This window comes from Macaca thibetana, chromosome 12, assembly GCF_024542745.1.
Source record: "Macaca thibetana thibetana isolate TM-01 chromosome 12, ASM2454274v1, whole genome shotgun sequence".
NCBI classification, from domain to species: domain Eukaryota; kingdom Metazoa; phylum Chordata; class Mammalia; order Primates; family Cercopithecidae; genus Macaca; species Macaca thibetana.
Window position 1 is genome coordinate 36,833,478 of NC_065589.1, and position 17,213 is coordinate 36,850,690.

At 43.9% G+C, this 17,213-nt stretch overlaps 2 protein-coding genes across 7 annotated transcripts in view; both read right to left on the reverse strand.

Moving 5' to 3' along the window:
- EEF1B2 (eukaryotic translation elongation factor 1 beta 2) overlaps positions 1-17,213 on the reverse strand; it is a 954,602-nt gene that overhangs the window by 368,639 nt on the left and 568,750 nt on the right. The gene's annotated exons all lie outside the window — the stretch shown is intronic.
- Positions 1-17,213, reverse strand: part of NRP2 (neuropilin 2) — a 115,473-nt gene that overhangs the window by 5,411 nt on the left and 92,849 nt on the right. For 3 of the 4 annotated variants that reach the window (XM_050750818.1, XM_050750817.1, XM_050750821.1), the window contains exon 16: positions 67-117. In XM_050750818.1, the coding sequence (XP_050606775.1) occupies positions 67-117 (51 nt within the window). Of the gene's footprint in view, positions 1-66; positions 118-12,528; positions 16,047-17,213 lie in introns of those variants that run through there. The other variant, XM_050750819.1, reaches the window with a different exon arrangement.

Genomic DNA, 17,213 nt, shown 5'->3' on the forward strand with positions numbered 1-17,213 from the left:
TTTGTTGACGTCTTTATAACCAAACTTGAATTTCACGATTACCTGCTAAATCATAACAATACTCACCATCAATTTCGTCTTCATATCCTTCTCTCTCATGTATTTCTGGGATGTCCACTATAATATAAAGAAAATAAAAACAAGTTAATAACAAGTTCTATCACCATGGCTAAAAGGCAGGGAGGCAATCTTTATGAGAATGACTCCCCATTCTGGCAGGCAGCTAGAGAATCACCTCCACTTCTAGATCATTCAGTATGGACATTACTGGATTGTTCTCCTTCATATGACCTGTATCTTCCACCAACCACAACCAGTAACACAGAAATAAGAAGAAACTCTGGGTCTTCAGTGCCAAGCAACCCCTGCCACTGTGCCTTTTCAATGACTGGCATTCATTAGGAACACTGGTTTCATTTAAGGCACCTTCAATGGCATCTTATGCCCAACAGCAGCTGCCTTTACTGGGATGTCCATTTAGTATAGCATGCTGCACCTCTTCATAGGCACACATCTCAGAGGGCACAAAATCATCAGAGTCTTTATCCTCTGGATTTCATGTAAACATATGGTAGTTTAAGGAAGTCTTGTTTCATCATTATATGTTTTAATTTAAGAGCAGAAACGGGAGGCATGTCGTAATGCCTGTTGACCTTCACATATCTGTGCTAATATCTTTCATCCTTCTTCCCAAGTCTATTTTTCCTATTGGCTTTCTCCATGGTTTAGTTGGGAGGGTGATAATACAGGTCTCTCTATTCACTGTGCTGTCCAACTTATAGAAAACAGAACCAATGAAAATTTTCTGTCTGAAATGGTAAAACATTAATAGAGAACATCAAATGCATGGGAACAGCAGCATCTTACCATTTCTTCCTATCTCACAAGCTAATTATGCCTTTCCAAGCTGCCAGCTCAAGACAGCCCCAGTGAATGTGTATGGCCCTTTCAGAGTTTTGTTCCACCAAGTCAGATAACAATCTTGAACTCTAAATTGAAATCCAAAAATCAAGGCTTAAAAGAAAATCAAAATCTCAAATGGCTGAAGTATCAGACAAGAGGGAGAAAAAGAACTTTAGACCATCCTGAAAGCTTCCCTCATCAGCACTATATCTCAGGGAAGATCTACTTGACCATGATCTGAACTGAGCATTGATCCATCACTGTCACACTTGAAATTCAGTCTTTTCCTGGAGGCCATGGTTTTAATCATCTTAGAAGTCCTTATTTCTGGCCAGAGTGCTAAAGCACATTCTCATCCCCCTCGGTCACTAGTAAGGGATGCACAAAACAACTTGCCAAGCCCCCACTTGAAAAGATTGATGCCATGTGGCACCAATCCTCCATAACTCCAGCCCATTCCTGGCATGTTTAAAGCACAGAAACTGGCACCTGCAGGCCACGCCAGCCTCCCCACCTAAATGCCCACTCCCTGCATTCTTCTCCAGGCCCCGACAGAGCAGGTTGTTTGGTTGTTTCCTTGGAAGGGAAATGTGAACATGAATCAACAGGAGGCAGGTGGTGTTTGTCACAGGGATCAAATCGAGCTTGTGAAAGTCAACCCAGAGGGTTTTTTTCCGTATGAAAAAAAAAAAAAAAAAAAAAAACCAACATGGAAGAAAACCGTCACATTTCCAACAATTAATTGGTTTGATGGGCCACTCATATGTCTTAACATCTTCACCAGTAAAAGAGGCAGAACACTGGATAAGAATAGGTGAATCAGCCTAGGATGAGAACCATGGGGCTCCTGCCAGTGACTCCTGGGCCAAATCCTATGCTTGCTTTTAGGGATCTTGTTTTTGCCAAGGATGTGATGAATTCTTGGAGGCTGGAGTGCCCTCTTGCTCCATCTCACACCCTCAAAGAAGTCTTAGGATACCATAGATCACTGGCTGGAAAGGGGTGAATGTGGCATTGATCTTGAAGGAAAAAGGGTAAAAGGATGCTAATGATTTTGAGAACATTTTATCCCAGGAGATCACAGCCTCTTGTCTCTGGAGGTTGAGGACTGGATGAGATGATTTCCTAAGAATTGGCCCATTTCTAAGACTCAATGAAATCAATTGCCCAGATGCAGCTGAGATTTCTGCACCTGGAGAATCAAAGGCTACTTAAGGTGAAGAAGAACACTTTAGTGGCTTGACTTGGCTTTTTGTATAATCACTGCTCCCCTGAGTTTGAGTGAGTGGGAAGGGGGTCAAAAAAAGGATAAGTTAATCAACATTTTCAAAAACGCATCTGTTCACCAAGCCTTAAAGAAAGAACGGCACACTGGGGAAAACACAAATAAAGGGAACATTTGTACAAAAAACCATGTACTTTGATAGCAATTTTCTCTAGTCCCCTTGCTAATATTCTTGATATCTGTGTTTGATTAAGAGCTTTCTCTCTCTCAAAAGCGTCTTTGCCCTTTGCCGGCCACTTTCCTTTTCTGTTTAGCCTGGTAGGTAAACTGCAGCCTGTTTCCTTAGGAGGCTGGCAGGAAGGAATGTGGTTCTCCCACCAGGTCCCTGTAGTTCTAGCAAAGAAAAGGCAAGGTGCGGCAGGTAAGTGGCTACCAGGAAAACCAAGGGGTAAAGCTACTGGCCTCTGGGAGGCAGAAGGGAGAATGATGAACTAGGGGCCCAAGGCAGAGGGTAGAGGCAGCAGCCCTGAAAAGGGGAAATGGCAGCCGCAGGATGGCGGACCTAGCTGCCGAAGTCAGGGCAGACATCAGGAGAGAGTGGGAGAAAGGAACCAGGGACTCAGAATTTTGTTTTCAATGGGGAAAACTTGGAGAGGAACTTCCAGGACTCTGTTTTAGTGGATGCGTGTGTTTGTGAGTGTGAGATGGGCTCGGGAGAGTGGAATGGGCCGCACCTCTAGAAGAACGCAGGTCAGGAAGGGAACTTACCACCCACACAAGTTCTGCTTTCAACCTTTGTGCTCCCATGACCCTGTTTCCTTCTAGCCCCCTGTGTGGATTCAGTTTCAGGTCAGCCTGACTACAAATACTGACTCTCAAATATTGTATTAGGGCCAGGGTAGATCCCCAGTCTGCATTCAAGTTCTTTGGGTGTGGCTGGGGCACTGTAACTACCACCATATCCCTACTGCCCCCTTCTAATAAAATAAAAGAATCTGCCTTATCTCAGATCCAAGTTGGCTGGATACACACTTTGGTTGCCTGTTTCACTGGCTCACTACTCTGATGGAGTAGGGCTTTGAGGGGCTTCTCATGAACTTGAAGATGTGGGGATCTGAAATTTGGGGTTTCATGCTTTCCATGATAGGCATCACCCAGAGCAGGAAACTAAATTACATTGTTCTTCAAAGGGCAGTTTTCATTAACCAACTAACCAACCTAACACCAACTTAGTAAGAGGGCTTACTGCATGGCTGGGAGACAAATTGAGGACTTTGGAAAATAAAGATGTAAGGGACCAGGTGTCTACCATCAAAGCCCTTCAGTGTGTTTGGGAAGTGAAGACTCACCCATGCCAAATTAGCATGAAAGAAAGCGAGGCATTGCGGAGAGGACTCCAAAGTGCTGCTGGAGTGCAGGGCAGGGATTGGACAAATGAACCTGGGCCACTACCAGGAAGGAAAATGTGGGAGTGGGGAGCAGGATACTTTGGAATTGAGGCTGCTGCAAGTTGGGCATTGGGAGATTTCTTTCTCCTTTATCTGTCTGATTGATAGAAATGCTTTCAAACATGGTACCCAATCTCTTGTCTTTGGGCTTGCATTTATTCATATCAGGCTCATCAAGGAATTCAAAGAGATCACCTTGCTTTGCCACAAATCTCCCACCTTGCATATATCTATGTGAGAGTCAGATCTCTGCCCTCCCAATCCCTAACACCTATCCCCTTCCCTAGCTGTTGCAGACAGCATAGTGAGAGAAAGAGGTCAACTCCAAATGAATGACTGGAAGGGGTTTTACAGAGCTTGAGTAATCAAGTGGGCACAGTGTCTACTGCTTAAAAACAAATACAACCCAACTTCACAAAACTCTGGTCATTTTCATATGGAGATCAGTCTCAGGCCAAAAAATCACCTTGTTTTGGTCAGTGTCCCTTCTCGCATCATCAAGAGACAGAGTAGGTACATGGTGAAGCATGATTCAAGGTCTCACTCATCTGTTGTCCTGATTTTTTGGAATGAGAGACCAGGGTGACTAGTTATGAAAACACCCACAGGACTATTCCAGAAACACCCTCCACCATAGAAGAGTCAAATATTCTCTAGTGTGTTTGTCAATAAATTGCAACACTATGGCACAAAAGGTGAACAGCCATACCGAGTCACAAACCCAACCTCTTCTAATGAAATAAGCTTCTCCCTGGAACACTGCCTGGTAGTGTAAGACCACACATGCTGCTCAGGAGACACACCCCAAGACACTCCAACCTGCTGCCTGGAAATTCCTACTGAGTATGATTTAGTCCTCAAATAAGAAGGCCCTCTCTCATGGCCCTTTCCATTCTCTCTCTCACTCTCTCTTTCTGTGACACACACACACACACACACACACACACACACACACACACACATTTTTTATCTTTCCTGTCTCTCTCATTTTCTTCCTTCTTCTAAGTTAAGATTATTTGGGATTAGCATTCCTTCATTAGTTTGCTTTTCTGCAGTTTCTTACAGAAAATTCGCAGCCTTCGCTGTTTCTACTGTGAGCATATTGGCCTTGACACTGTTTACTTCCTGCATTGTAAAGGAGCTTCACAATATGGCCAGGAAAGCGAGAAGTCTGCCCCAAACCACTGGTTACTTTTGGATAAATAATTTAAGACAGCCCTTGGGACACTCGTACACAGACCATTTCAGGTCACTGACGTGCTCGTTTCTTTGAAGAGTCCCTTCCATGCCAACCCTGAGCAGTGGATTAAGAGGCCTGCTTGAAGCTGATGACAGGGTTGTCATCCGGAGTGTGCAGCAGAGACACTCGGAAGCCTGATGAGTGGCAGCATCACCCTGCACTGAAGGAAGTGGTGTGGGATGTGGAGGGCCCTAGGCTGGGGGTGGAATGCCTACCTCCCATCTCGTTCTGCCTCAGGTGTCAGAGCCTTGACCAGTCATTGACCTCCCTGGGTCTCCATTTGCTCCTCTGTAAAGTAAACACTGATGCTCTCCTCTGCTCTAGAATTCCCTTGTCTTTACAGGAAGGAAATGAGAAAGGTATGAGGGCCTTTCTGATGAGGGCTCTTTGAAGAGGGTGATGGTTGAGGGAGACAAGGCAACTTCTGAACAAAAGGGCTGCATTGCCTCACGATGCTCACTGCCCCATTCTTCACCCTAACTCTGTCCTCTCCTGGGAATGGCCACTCCCTGAAACCATTTGTTTTAAGGTGTGCACAGAAAGAGAAGACCACAAAAAGGACAGGTCAAGAGAACCCATGAGTTTCCATGTGTTCAATACTTGCCTGTTTGGCTCAGGACTCAGTCCTACTAATTGGTGACTGAGGAACTGACAAAGTGGGTAAATTGTGCCCATAGTTTTAAGCCTCCATGTTAACTGAGGCTGGGCTGAGAAAACCTCATGGAAAGCCAGTCTTAGTACATCCACTTAACCCGCCACACTTCTACCAGCCTTGAAGGCAAGGATCGAAGAGCCGCTTACACACAGGAAACCACTGAAATCATTCATGTTCACAGGTCCCAAGTGTCATCACTTTGACTTTAGAGATGAAATTGAGGAGGGAGAGTAGAGAAGTGCAATAAGTCATTGAATAAATCAGCAGCAGAACTGAGAGTAAGCCATAGATTTTCAACACCTTGTTTGGGGGCTGTGATTTATTTGGGATAAGCTCTTGGCCACTTAGTGCCTTTGTTGAACTTGATTCCAAGTTTCTGAACCCCATGGGTCAGTTAAATCGCTGGATTTTTCAGATGGGAGTAGCCTCTAGAAATTTCTCTAAGCCATTCTCTTTTAATCCCACCAGGAAATACAACACTGAGACCTCAGTAAAAGATAAATAACAAAGGACTAAGGAGATTCTTCTTGGCACTTCAAAATTCAGTTTAATTCAGTTTAATATTTAGCATTGGCTGAAGGTCCCCCTTCCCCACTACACTTAATTTCCCAATTCAGTTTGTTCATCCAAGTTGCAATAAGGAGCCAAATGTTCAGGTGTTGATCTAAACTTTGCCAAATCTCCTCCGTTAAGAAGTCGGGCTACTTGAGAGCCATTCCTTCCTTGCTGGGTTTGGCTTGAGTTTAGAAGCACCATCAGAAGAGCCTTTATCATGCGTTTTTATCTCTTGGGCTACAGCCATATCTAGGCAAGGTCATGGAAAAAATATTTTTTGGAATTTTTCAAATGGTTCAAGTGTGGAAAAAAAAGGAGGGGGCTTGGTATGAGATTACTGGAAGAGTTTGATCTTGAATTTAGCCATTCGTTTCTATTATTTTTAGTTGAATAACTAGAAGGAAACACTAAAAAGAATTGGAAATACTGACTGCAAACAAGAAGACTGTGAAATGACCTAGTAATACTTTCAAGTGTGGAGGCGGATGAGTAGCTCAGGCCAGAATGTCTCCAATGAGCCCCAACAATGGCATGAAAAGAAGAAAAATGCAGCCTGAGACATGTTTGGCTATAAAGACAGGCTTCACAATTGTATGGACTGGAAAACCACAGCAAAGCTGATGAAAGAAAATTCTGGAACCTCTTTTTTACCCCAAGTCTTTAAAAAATCAGCTATTCTCCATTGTTGTAAATAGATATGTGAACAAGCAATTGGCTCTTTTCATTTCTTTTGTTGGCACCTTCTCTTAGGGCATGAGGGTGGCAAAAACAGCATTTAAGGGAAAACCTGTTGTTTTTTCCCCTCTTCTGTAGTCTTAATTTTTCCTGATATGCTAGGGGAAAAAGTCATATATCTTTATATCTTAGGGAGTTTTTTCCAGTGGGCTTTGAAATTTTTCCCCTCGTCTAGTTCCAATATTTGAGGTGTGCATGTTAGAAACATCACTGTGTCACTCAGATGGAGTGGTTTGGTACAACCTTGGACAAGTGAGAAAACAGAGTTGAAGAATCAAAATTGTATCCACTTCCAATGTGAAGAATGTCTTCTTAAGGATAGCCCCTCTTATTTTGTAGGTCCTTGAAAAGAAACTGTACACCTGTATGTCACTAAGAGAATTCACTATACTTAAAAGATGGACTCCTCTTCTGAACACAAGAATGAATGAGAATCAATGACTCTGTGATATCATTTTACAGCTACCAAAAATGTACCTCTCTGCCCATTCAAGAGATGATTTCCCCCAGTAGCTTCCTGGTGGCCAAGGACCGTAATTACTAAGAGACTAACTCCTCTGGCTTCAGGTGTGGTCCCCTGTAAAAATGCAATTATTGGAGGAAGTAGCCATGCGGCATCTGTGTCAAGGAATCTGACCCATGCTTTTCTGAAGAAGGCGTTGATGGACGAAGGGGTAGAGAAAGTGTAGGGATGCCAGAGAAGAAAAGGGGTCACCAAGAGAGGCGGAAGGTGCAGAAAGGGGAGTTTGGAGTTTGGAGACAAACTGCACCTGGCAGAAAGGCAGATGAGTGGTGACCAGCTCCTCCACAGAGAAAGAGGTGGAGACCATGGCCACATCAGGAGGGGCAGAGCCAGAAAGCAGTGATGGGCTTGTGGGCCCAGGGCCCCTGTAAACACTAATATGGGGCTCACAGTCTTGGACCACAGTTGGCCAAGGCAAATGAGGTATCTCTGGGGCTCCTTTGACACATCCATGTAGGCCCCATCTAGGTCCTAATAACTACCATCTCACTCTCAATGACAGCTGTGGGACTGCCCTAGAGAAGCCATGGGGAAGCCCACACCAGCCCCTGAAATCCTCATTCCTATTCTAGCAGGCCCTGGGTGGCAGTAAGAAAACACAAAGAGACAAAAAGGTTCTTTGTGCTTAAATGAAGCTTCAATAACTAGCAGGCATTGGAGAATGAGACTTTGGTCAAGACTGCCTCTGGCTCAAGGTTTTCTGCACACCCATCATTACTGGAGCTGGCTGCTCTTTAATAAGTTGCGGGGAAGTCCAGTCCAGGCATCCTGTTAATGAGTCCTGCTGCTGGAGAAAGAAACTGGTATTGCTGAAAGCCATGGCATGGTATACTATCATTCCAATTCTGGAGCAGAGCCTTTGTTTTTGGGAATGTTCATGATATTTAAAGGATTTAATTTTGCACAATTACACAGAGAAGACAAAACAAGGCACTGTGTATGTGTGTGTGTGTGTGTGTCAGAGAGAGAGAGATGTACTCTAGTTCATCCAGATCTCAACTTGTGCTGTTTTCTTTCCTGAGTTAAATACTCATGCCTCATGCCTAGGAGGCAATGGCCCTGGATTTTTGGCAAGATCAGAGAAAGCCCACACAGGATCTATATAGCCACAGACACTCCGTTATGTTCAAAGTCAAAGCCACTTTATTATGATCCTTTTCTCTTAGAACACCATAGAAATGAGGGCAGTGCCTTTGCTAGAAATGGTGTTTGGACTGACAGGTCTCTGGGCTTCTCCTCCACCCACCATTCCTTGCTACTGGCCCGTGTGGGGGATAGTAGCTTTGCCTATGCCTATAAACACCCCACTAGAAAACCACCTCACTGCGTAGTGCTTTTCCTTTGGGTATTGCAACCCCGAACTTCTTCAGAAGGAAGTCCACAAGGTCTGCTCCTCTCAGGGCCAGAGTGGGGGCCTGGGGTCCAAGGCCTCTCAAATTTGAGACTTTTTCTTTGCATGTAGGTTTACCTCTGGCTGCTGGAATAGTTTAGTCTGCAGCACAATACTGCATACTGACCTTAAGGGATATTTTTTACATAAATTTTTTAGTAGAAAACATAAATATATAACAACAAGGCACAGCACAGGCACTCTTTGAAGAAACCAAGTGGAACTCATTAATCATGGAGAACAGGACTCTCTGCCTGCTGAACCCAGGGACAGAATTAACTCCAGTGACACAGCCGCCACAGCTCTGGGGAGCTGCCACTTACAGCCAGGTCCATATTCCCCGTAAGTTGGCAGTTTAAAAAAAGAAAGTTCTGAAGAAACACTCCCTGAGTTTAAAATTCTCTTCAGCTAAAAGTGCCCAAGGTCTTCTCTTGCAAGCAACACACCCACTGTAGAGAGGGATCGGCATAGAGATCATGTGGGTTGGGCAAATGTGGCAGGGGCTCTACAGCCAGGATGTCCACTAGTTTCTGCTGTGCTCTCAAGCAGGGACAGGTTCATTTTAAATGGCAAACCTCAGCCATTTACAGCGCCTACTAAAATGAAAACAGGGATGTGTTTGACCCAGAAGTTCTATCCTTTGTAAAACACATGCCCAAAGAAGCAATTTCAAGGATGTTCATTGCAGTATTGTTTATAATAGTTAAAAAACAAAACAAAACAGAAAAAAACTAGACACAATCTGAATGCTCGTCAACAGGGGAGCAGTTAATACACTCTGGCATATCAACACAATATAGAATGCTATGCTGCAGATATAAAGGATGGGGTAGATGCATTGGTATGTACTGAATTACTCTCAAGATGTCAAATGAAAAGAAGCAAGTCATCCAATATAGTAAGCAAACATTATGCTACCATTTACACAAAACCAAATGAAACCAAACTAAACCCCAGCTTAACCAAACCACATAACTCAACATGAACACACACATGTTTGTAAAGGTATAAAACAAGGCCTGGAAACCATTCTTCACAGTTACCTCTGGGGAGGCGACTGGGATTGGTCAACAATGAAATCAACTTTTGCTTTTTCTGTATTATTGTACTTTTTGAGCATGTTTGTGAGTTAAAGAAACCCAGCCAGTTACTATAAAGTCCCCCGCCAGCAACCTCCCTGTATCATCAGTATCAGTAAGCTCTCAAGCAATGAAACTCCGAGAAAAGAAATTTTCCCACATAACAGTCCTCCTCCAGTACCTCTGTTGTTGACCCTTCAAGTGGTTTTTCCTATTTCTTGGTCCAATGCCCACGAGACTTTAGCTTTTGGGGGCTCTCGGGGGTCAGTGACAGAAAAGGCCAAGAACAACTGTTTTACCCAGTAGAAAGGAGATGATTCCAGGTCTCTTATCCACTGGGATTGGGGCAAGAATGGCTTCGGCTTGGTTGTACTGAAGCAGCTAGATTCTCCACTGTTCCATACCATGCTAAATAAGGTTTTGCTTTTGGCGATATCCCAAATCTTGTCTCTCTTCAGTGTTTAGGTTTGGGTCCAAACAGAACACCTCCAAGCAGTCAAGGCAAACATACTCTGGCCCAGGCTTGTGGCCTGAAGACCCCTAAGGGTGTGGGTTTCTGATTGTATCTGACCTCGATACATACTGTGGTGCACCTGATCTGTGTCAGGCTTAATTAAATCCTACACTATTCCTAGCTGCTCATTTATTTGTATAAGGTGATTCTTTTCCCTGCTGATTGTAAGATCATCAGCTGGTGTTCCCCTCACCACCCCCCGCCCTTTTCTCTGGTTGGATTTGTTTTGTGTTTTCTTTGGGCTGTCACTAAAGTGGATGAAAGGCAAATTACAGCTGTGAGAGCCCCAGCGATCTGCACAATTAAAGAGGAAAAAACAAGCCTTCACCTACAGATCTGCAGTTTGGCTCAGATGTGTAGCCCACAATGCAGGCAAATCAAAACTTCAGGATGTAGCTCTTTTCATCAGAGATTACAGAAAGGCCACACATTTGTGCAGAACAACTGCAGAGGCCGTGAAGACGGGTGAGGAAAATAAACACTGTGCCACATCAGCTTGGCTGGGCTTCAGTTATCTGAGCTAGGAGGGCAGCGGGTGAAGAGAGAACACACGCTAAAACCATCACAAAGAACCAGGTAGGAGCAGAAACAGACCAGCCTAGGCCTTGACATCTGGTATTTATGATCCGTGGAAACACAATTTCTGAACATTTATGCTTGGGCTACACATGAAATGCCACACTGAGGAGTGTTTGGTGGTAACAGTGCCCTGTTTGACATCTAAGATTGGAGTCGTAACAGTCCTTGCCCTTTTAGGGGGAGTAAGTACCCTTAAAATAAGTCTTGGGACTGGAACCAAGGTGGGAAACTTCCCAAAGGTGGCTCCAAAAACAGTAATGCCAACAAAGCATAAGTGATGGCTAATTTAGTTCAGTCTGGCAAGTTTGGTCCCAGGTCAGCTCAAGGAAATGTTGACTGAGCCTGGGTCTTTGTTTGAAATAAACACTTTTGAGATGTTTTATTTCATTCTTTACTAATGGGAACAAATGGCTTTGAGGAAAGCCAAATGTTATTTAGACAAAAGGGGTAATTGAGCTTGTCACTGGGGAAACAAAAAATGCTGTGATCACAGACATTCTACTTTATTCTCCTGCGAAGGACAGATAGTGACATCTATACTGAACCATCTGTACTAACAGAACTTCCAGTAAGATCTAAAAACCGGAAATCTGTCTCCTTGTAGCAGCACTTGGACAGGTTTTACAGCTGTAAAAAGCACTCCTTTCTGGATCTAGGTTTGGATAGGAAGAAAACCAGGACTCTGGCAGAAATAGGATCTTCTGAACATGTGCATTTTCTCAGGACCTTTAAGGATGGTTCTTGGACCCCTGAGGAGGGCTCCCAGGTTATCAGAAGGCCTCTGATAAATCCCATGAATAGGGGTGGTGGGAAATCCTATCTGCAAATAGGATTACTGTGACCTCTTCTTGACCACTATCTAGAAATCATGAACTGCTGGGAGGCTGTCTTGCCTAGATTTTCCCCCACCCCACCCAACCCAGTCCCCCTCTGATAGAAATATTTTATATAAGTAGGTCGCCATCCAAAGAGGAGGACCAAAGAAAAATACTCATCAAGAAAGACTTGGCCTTTTGAGTAAGTTTCCCCAAGTGCCTCTGCTCAAAGTTTTATAGTGTTCCTTTCATAAAATGTCCCACTCCGAAAGCTCCATGTCCACCGTCATCATCTAATTATCTTCATTACCTGTTCAAAAATGAAATCTAGAATATCTTTCAGCCCTGAACATGCTACAAGTTCCCGTTTAGTCTGGGAAAGTGCTTGTAAATGGGAGATTCACATCCCTGTGGAAGTAATAATTGGGTAGGTGAGGGGTAAGATGTCACTGCTGCTTCTTCAAAGGAAGTGATCTGTCTCCGCAGAGCTGAGTACAGGATTCAGCTTAGCTGGTACCACTCCCCCGGAGCCCTTTGAAAGTAGAATCTAATCTCCAGGGATTTGTCATCAAGAGAAATTTTGTGGAATCTCATTTAGCAATTTAGCACTTAGCAACTTTTGCAAAATCCCACACCAATCATAAAAGTTGTCTCAGCTGCACAAATTGGATAAAAATCCTAACAAGCAGTAATAAAAATAAAAAGAAGGAAAAGTTGGCATTCAGCCTCAAGGAGAAAACCCACCTACCTCCCACAGAAATGCCCTGTAGCTCAGAAGGTGATGTGTAAACTTTGGAAGCATTGGTTTGCTCAAAGCCTACATTTCAACTTTGTTCTCACAGGCAAAGGGAAAAAAAACCTCAGATGTTTGTATAAAAATATCATCATTTTATTACATTCCACACAATACATTTTCAAATAATTTCCAACGTCCACAAGTTATTTTGACACACAGGCAACTGCGCAACGCAAGGGGTGTCACAGTAATAAGGAGAGGAATAAGAATAGGAAGTAAAAATCTTTAGGTTTTCTTGTTTCATTGTTGTTCTTTGGTAATTTTCGATTATTTAGGTGTTTGCCTGCTAGTTTCATTTTAAAGACAGGGTCTTCTTAAAGATAGGCTATCAACTTCAGAAATATTACTGTATTTCCTATTCAATTCTGGCTTTAATCCCAAAAATGTGGGACAAGGGAAAAGACAATTTTACATCTTCAGCATCCAGTTTTGTCAATGACAATGCTGATTTTTTTGTTTCTTTTTTCTGCCTTCGCCAGGAACTAAGTGATGGCAATTGCTAGCATAATACCAAGGAAGGGGAGCTCAACCCAGAAATAACGGCTTCCCTCCTGAAGGGGTTGACATAAAACCTCTACTAAGGCAAAAGCTTTATCAGCCCGAGCTAGGCCTTCAACTCATTCATTCATTCATTCATTCATTCATTCATTCATTCGTATTTTAATAGTTGCTATCATCTTTTTGTCTTCTGAGAAGCAACTCTAAACACATGCATGCATGCATTCGCCTGTCCAGTCTATTTTTCTTAGAAGAGAGTGACCCTTCCCTCCCTCCGTGAAATACAGAATTTTGCTTTTTAAAGCTGCGAAGCATGGCATTTTACAGAAGAGCTGACCTTTTAGCATAGTACCTGGATAACACTATGAAAATTGCTGGGGTAGACAGAGCAAAGGCAGAGGCTGTGGGGTGGGGAGAGACAGAGAAGGTGACATCCTCAGCTGAAGTGTGAAGGGATTCACAAAGATTAGAGCAGTCTCATATTCTCAACTAAGGCATGTACATAAAGATGCCACTTGGGGCATCAGATAAACATACAGAAAGTTCACAAAGTTGTTGTCATCTTCTGTTACGGAAGGGGAATCACCAGGGTATATGGTAACTTAGTCGGTCACTACACTGGCTGCATTTTCCAGATATAATTTCTCGACGCCACACTTCTATGGGGCGCCTACAGGAATGTCAATCATTTTACAAGCATGCCTGGCCCCAAATGCATGACTGGATGTGGACAGCCGAGATAAAAGCCCTTAATGAGTGGCATATTAGTCATCACATGGTACCCTGGGCTGATCCCCTCCCCACTCCCCGTTTCTTTCTCCGTCTTCAGCTGAGGTAGGACACTTCTTGAAATCTCAAGGTAGCACATGCTCTAGCCTTTCATCTTGTCTTTTCTTGGCAGGGCTGCTGTGGTTGAGACAGAGTAGCTCTTTGAAATAGAATAAGAGTGGGAGAGCACCATTCTTTCGGGAGGATGAAAAGAACCAGATGAGAAAGTTGAGTGTGTGTGCTGAAGGGACATATCTGGATATTGTGAAAGAATGCTGAAAGTCTCTCCCAAGCAGCCAAAAAAAAAAAAAAAAAAAAAAAAAAAAAAAAAAAAAAAAAATCATTAGTATTTTGTTCTCAGAAGGAACCCGGAGGCTTTTGGCCCAGGCAAACTTCTTTGGAGTGAATTTTATACCTCCCCAGTGGATTTTTAGCAGGAAGGTAAAAAATAAATGCTCCCAAGGCTGAGCCCTCGTACACTGAGATTCTTAAAATTCGCATTTTCTATCAATGAAATTGACTTCATTATTTAATCCGTCCTTTGTGTAGTATCATTAGCAACTTCTCTCTTACATCCTGTTCCCCTTGTTGCTTCAAGAAGACACATGAGCAGCAATGGTTACATCTTCACTAGACCTTCTCTGTGACGATGCAGCAAGATCTGGATACGCCAGGCCAGCCTACAAGGGCCTATTTGCCAGATGCTATGAATGCTTTAAGGGGCAGCACATTGGTACACTTCAAAATGGATTACTTTCTATTCTCTCATAATATTTAAATAAGTCAGGTGGACAGCCTTACATTTTAGTGGCTATAGATTCAGGCACACATTAACACCATGAAAGGAAAGCAAATGATCCCCTTTTCCCCCATATTTTACAACTGCTATTACAATGACCAATATAATACCAAAGTATACAGTTTTTAACCTTCGTACTCAATCCCATCATAGGTTGGGCCCAATAACCACCCTGGGCGAGGAGACAGCATTTCAGTTCTTCCCTCTCCTCCCTTCTCTCATCCACCTCCTCCTGCTCTCAACTTAAATAGACTACTGTTTTTCCTACATCAGTCCCAGACTTGTTATTCTCTATGACTTATTCCAAGATTGGACGTAACTGATAAAAGCTAAACATTCATTATGAGCTTCTCTTTTATAAGGCAACATGAGACAGATCTGCTTCAGGGCTGGAGAGGTGGTTCCGCACACACCCAATGGCTGTTATCTTGACATTTCAAAGACACCAGAAGACAAGGGGGTCTTGTCTGAGTGTGCTAGGGGAACCTTCTCTTGGGTCAGGTGGGTCGGGGATGGGGATAGGGATGGGAGAGGCCATACTGCATCCCATGTGGCCTCTATTTCTTTAGGTACTTGGAGATGATAATGGCAGCCAACAGAAACCCAGCCAGAGCTAGATAAGGCAACAAAAAGCTTCAATCTCTTCTCCAAGTAAACAAAACTTGTACAGTATATTATTTTCCTGTAAAATGTACCCCAGGAGAAGTAACACAAGAGTTAAAGGGGCCCTCTCTGAACACTCACCCCCCCCCCCCCAAACACACACACAATGAACCAGCCTCTCACACACCCACACACAGACAGCTATTCACACACGCACATGTCTACTATGTACATACACACAGATCCAGGCTTCCCCTCACGTCTCCTGGCAGACTGTCCACTGAGAGGAGGTATGGGATAAGGCAAGGGGAAAAAACAAGCGAACCAGTCTCTGGAACAAAACCAGCTGAGCCTTGAGTTGTGGAGTGCTTGGGGGTGGATCTCTTCGGATAGTCCAAGATGCAGCATTAGAGTTGGGTTTGTTGGTTTGGAATCAACAAAAAGGAAAAAGAAAAACCAAAAACCAAAATGAACCCAAGGAGGATGGTTGGGATTGCTAAGAGTGCTCAGGGTTGGGGACCTGGGAGAGAGATGTCTGAGAGTTCACACAGAAACTAGGCGAGGAGAAAAAAGTGCAAAATCGAGGCAACGTGTTTGCAGTCTTTCTCGTTTGTTTTGGGTGCTGTTCTTGCTTCGGCCCTCAGCAGTGCGAGCCACGGTCTTGCTCTAGCTTAATGGTTAGGGTGGGCTCCACCGCCAGAGGGGCCCCGTTGGTGTAGTGGGAGGTTTTGTAGGTGATGGAGTGATCAGTCTTCTTGGCCGCATAGCGGAACCGGTGGTAGTGGAGCACCAGGGCCAGCGCGACGGAGACCAGCACCAGCACGGCGCCCCCGGCGGCCATTACGTAATACCAGTAGGCTGGGATGGGCTGCATGGGCACCGTGTCCACTGTGGGCTCGGTCCCTGGCAGGAGGGTGCCCCCTGGTGGAGAGACACAGAAGAGTGTTGCTAGGCTGAGAGCATGCAGACTAATCAAAAGACTAATTAAAAAGAAAGAAAGAAAGAAAGAAAGAAACACACACATGCTTTGGGACGTACAGGGAAGGGGATGGGGGACTAAGGTGGTACTCAGTCCTTAGCACCTGCCAAGCACTTCTCAACGATTGCATTATTTCCTACTTACCCCCTTGGGAGGTAGCTACTGTCAGACCCATTTTACAGATGAGGAAACAGAGGCGGAGAGAGGTTAAATTAAGTGGTTATACAGCTAGTTAAATAGTAAGTATGGGATTCAACCAAGAATGGTAGGATTACACATCTCTTTTCTTTCTGTTTAACCACAATTACTTTATAATATATGGAAGCATTATACTTCTCTCTCCCTCCATCTCCCTCTCTCTCTCTCACACACACATACACATACACAAATACATACAAGTAAATGATGCTGACATGACTTCTGGGATTCAGTGAGGCAGATTTCCTGAGTGGTGGAAACACCATATTTGGTCTGGCTGGCCAGCATTCTCAGCAACAATGTATTAATTAGGCTGGCTAGACTTGAAGGTAAATTCCACTTTGGCTTGCCAAGGCTTCTGTGCCCATTGAAATTAGCCTGGTCTTGCCTAAACAGGTCAATCATCACTGTTAAGTCATGACTAATGCATCCTCATCTTTTTAATTGGATGGAGGATTTTTAAAAGCAGATTGGAAGGGAAGTTGCAACAAAAAATGTGGGCACAAAATAACAGAGGGTATGTGAGAGCGAGAGTGAGTGAGACAGAGGAAGGGAGATCATTCTTAATGACAGAAAAGACAGAGCAGGGAAGAGAAGCTGGCAGAGTATTTAGAAGGCAACCACGTTCACTGGCCGCCGCTGGTTGCCATGGAGATTATGTAGTAGATTTAAGCCCAGGGTAACTCTGGGGAAAGACTGGCTGGAGTCCCACTCGATGCAAAGCAGTGTTACAACTTGATTCTCCCAAAGATTTACATCAGATGAGAATCTGGCCCAGAAAGGGACTAGGAGTTTTTGAGCTTGCCAAAACCAGACATGATCTTTACTTCTGAAAAATGATATATGCTTCTCCTATGAAAAATGCCTCCCTAGCTGCTTGCGTTAACCGAGAAAGATGCATCCTCTCTACT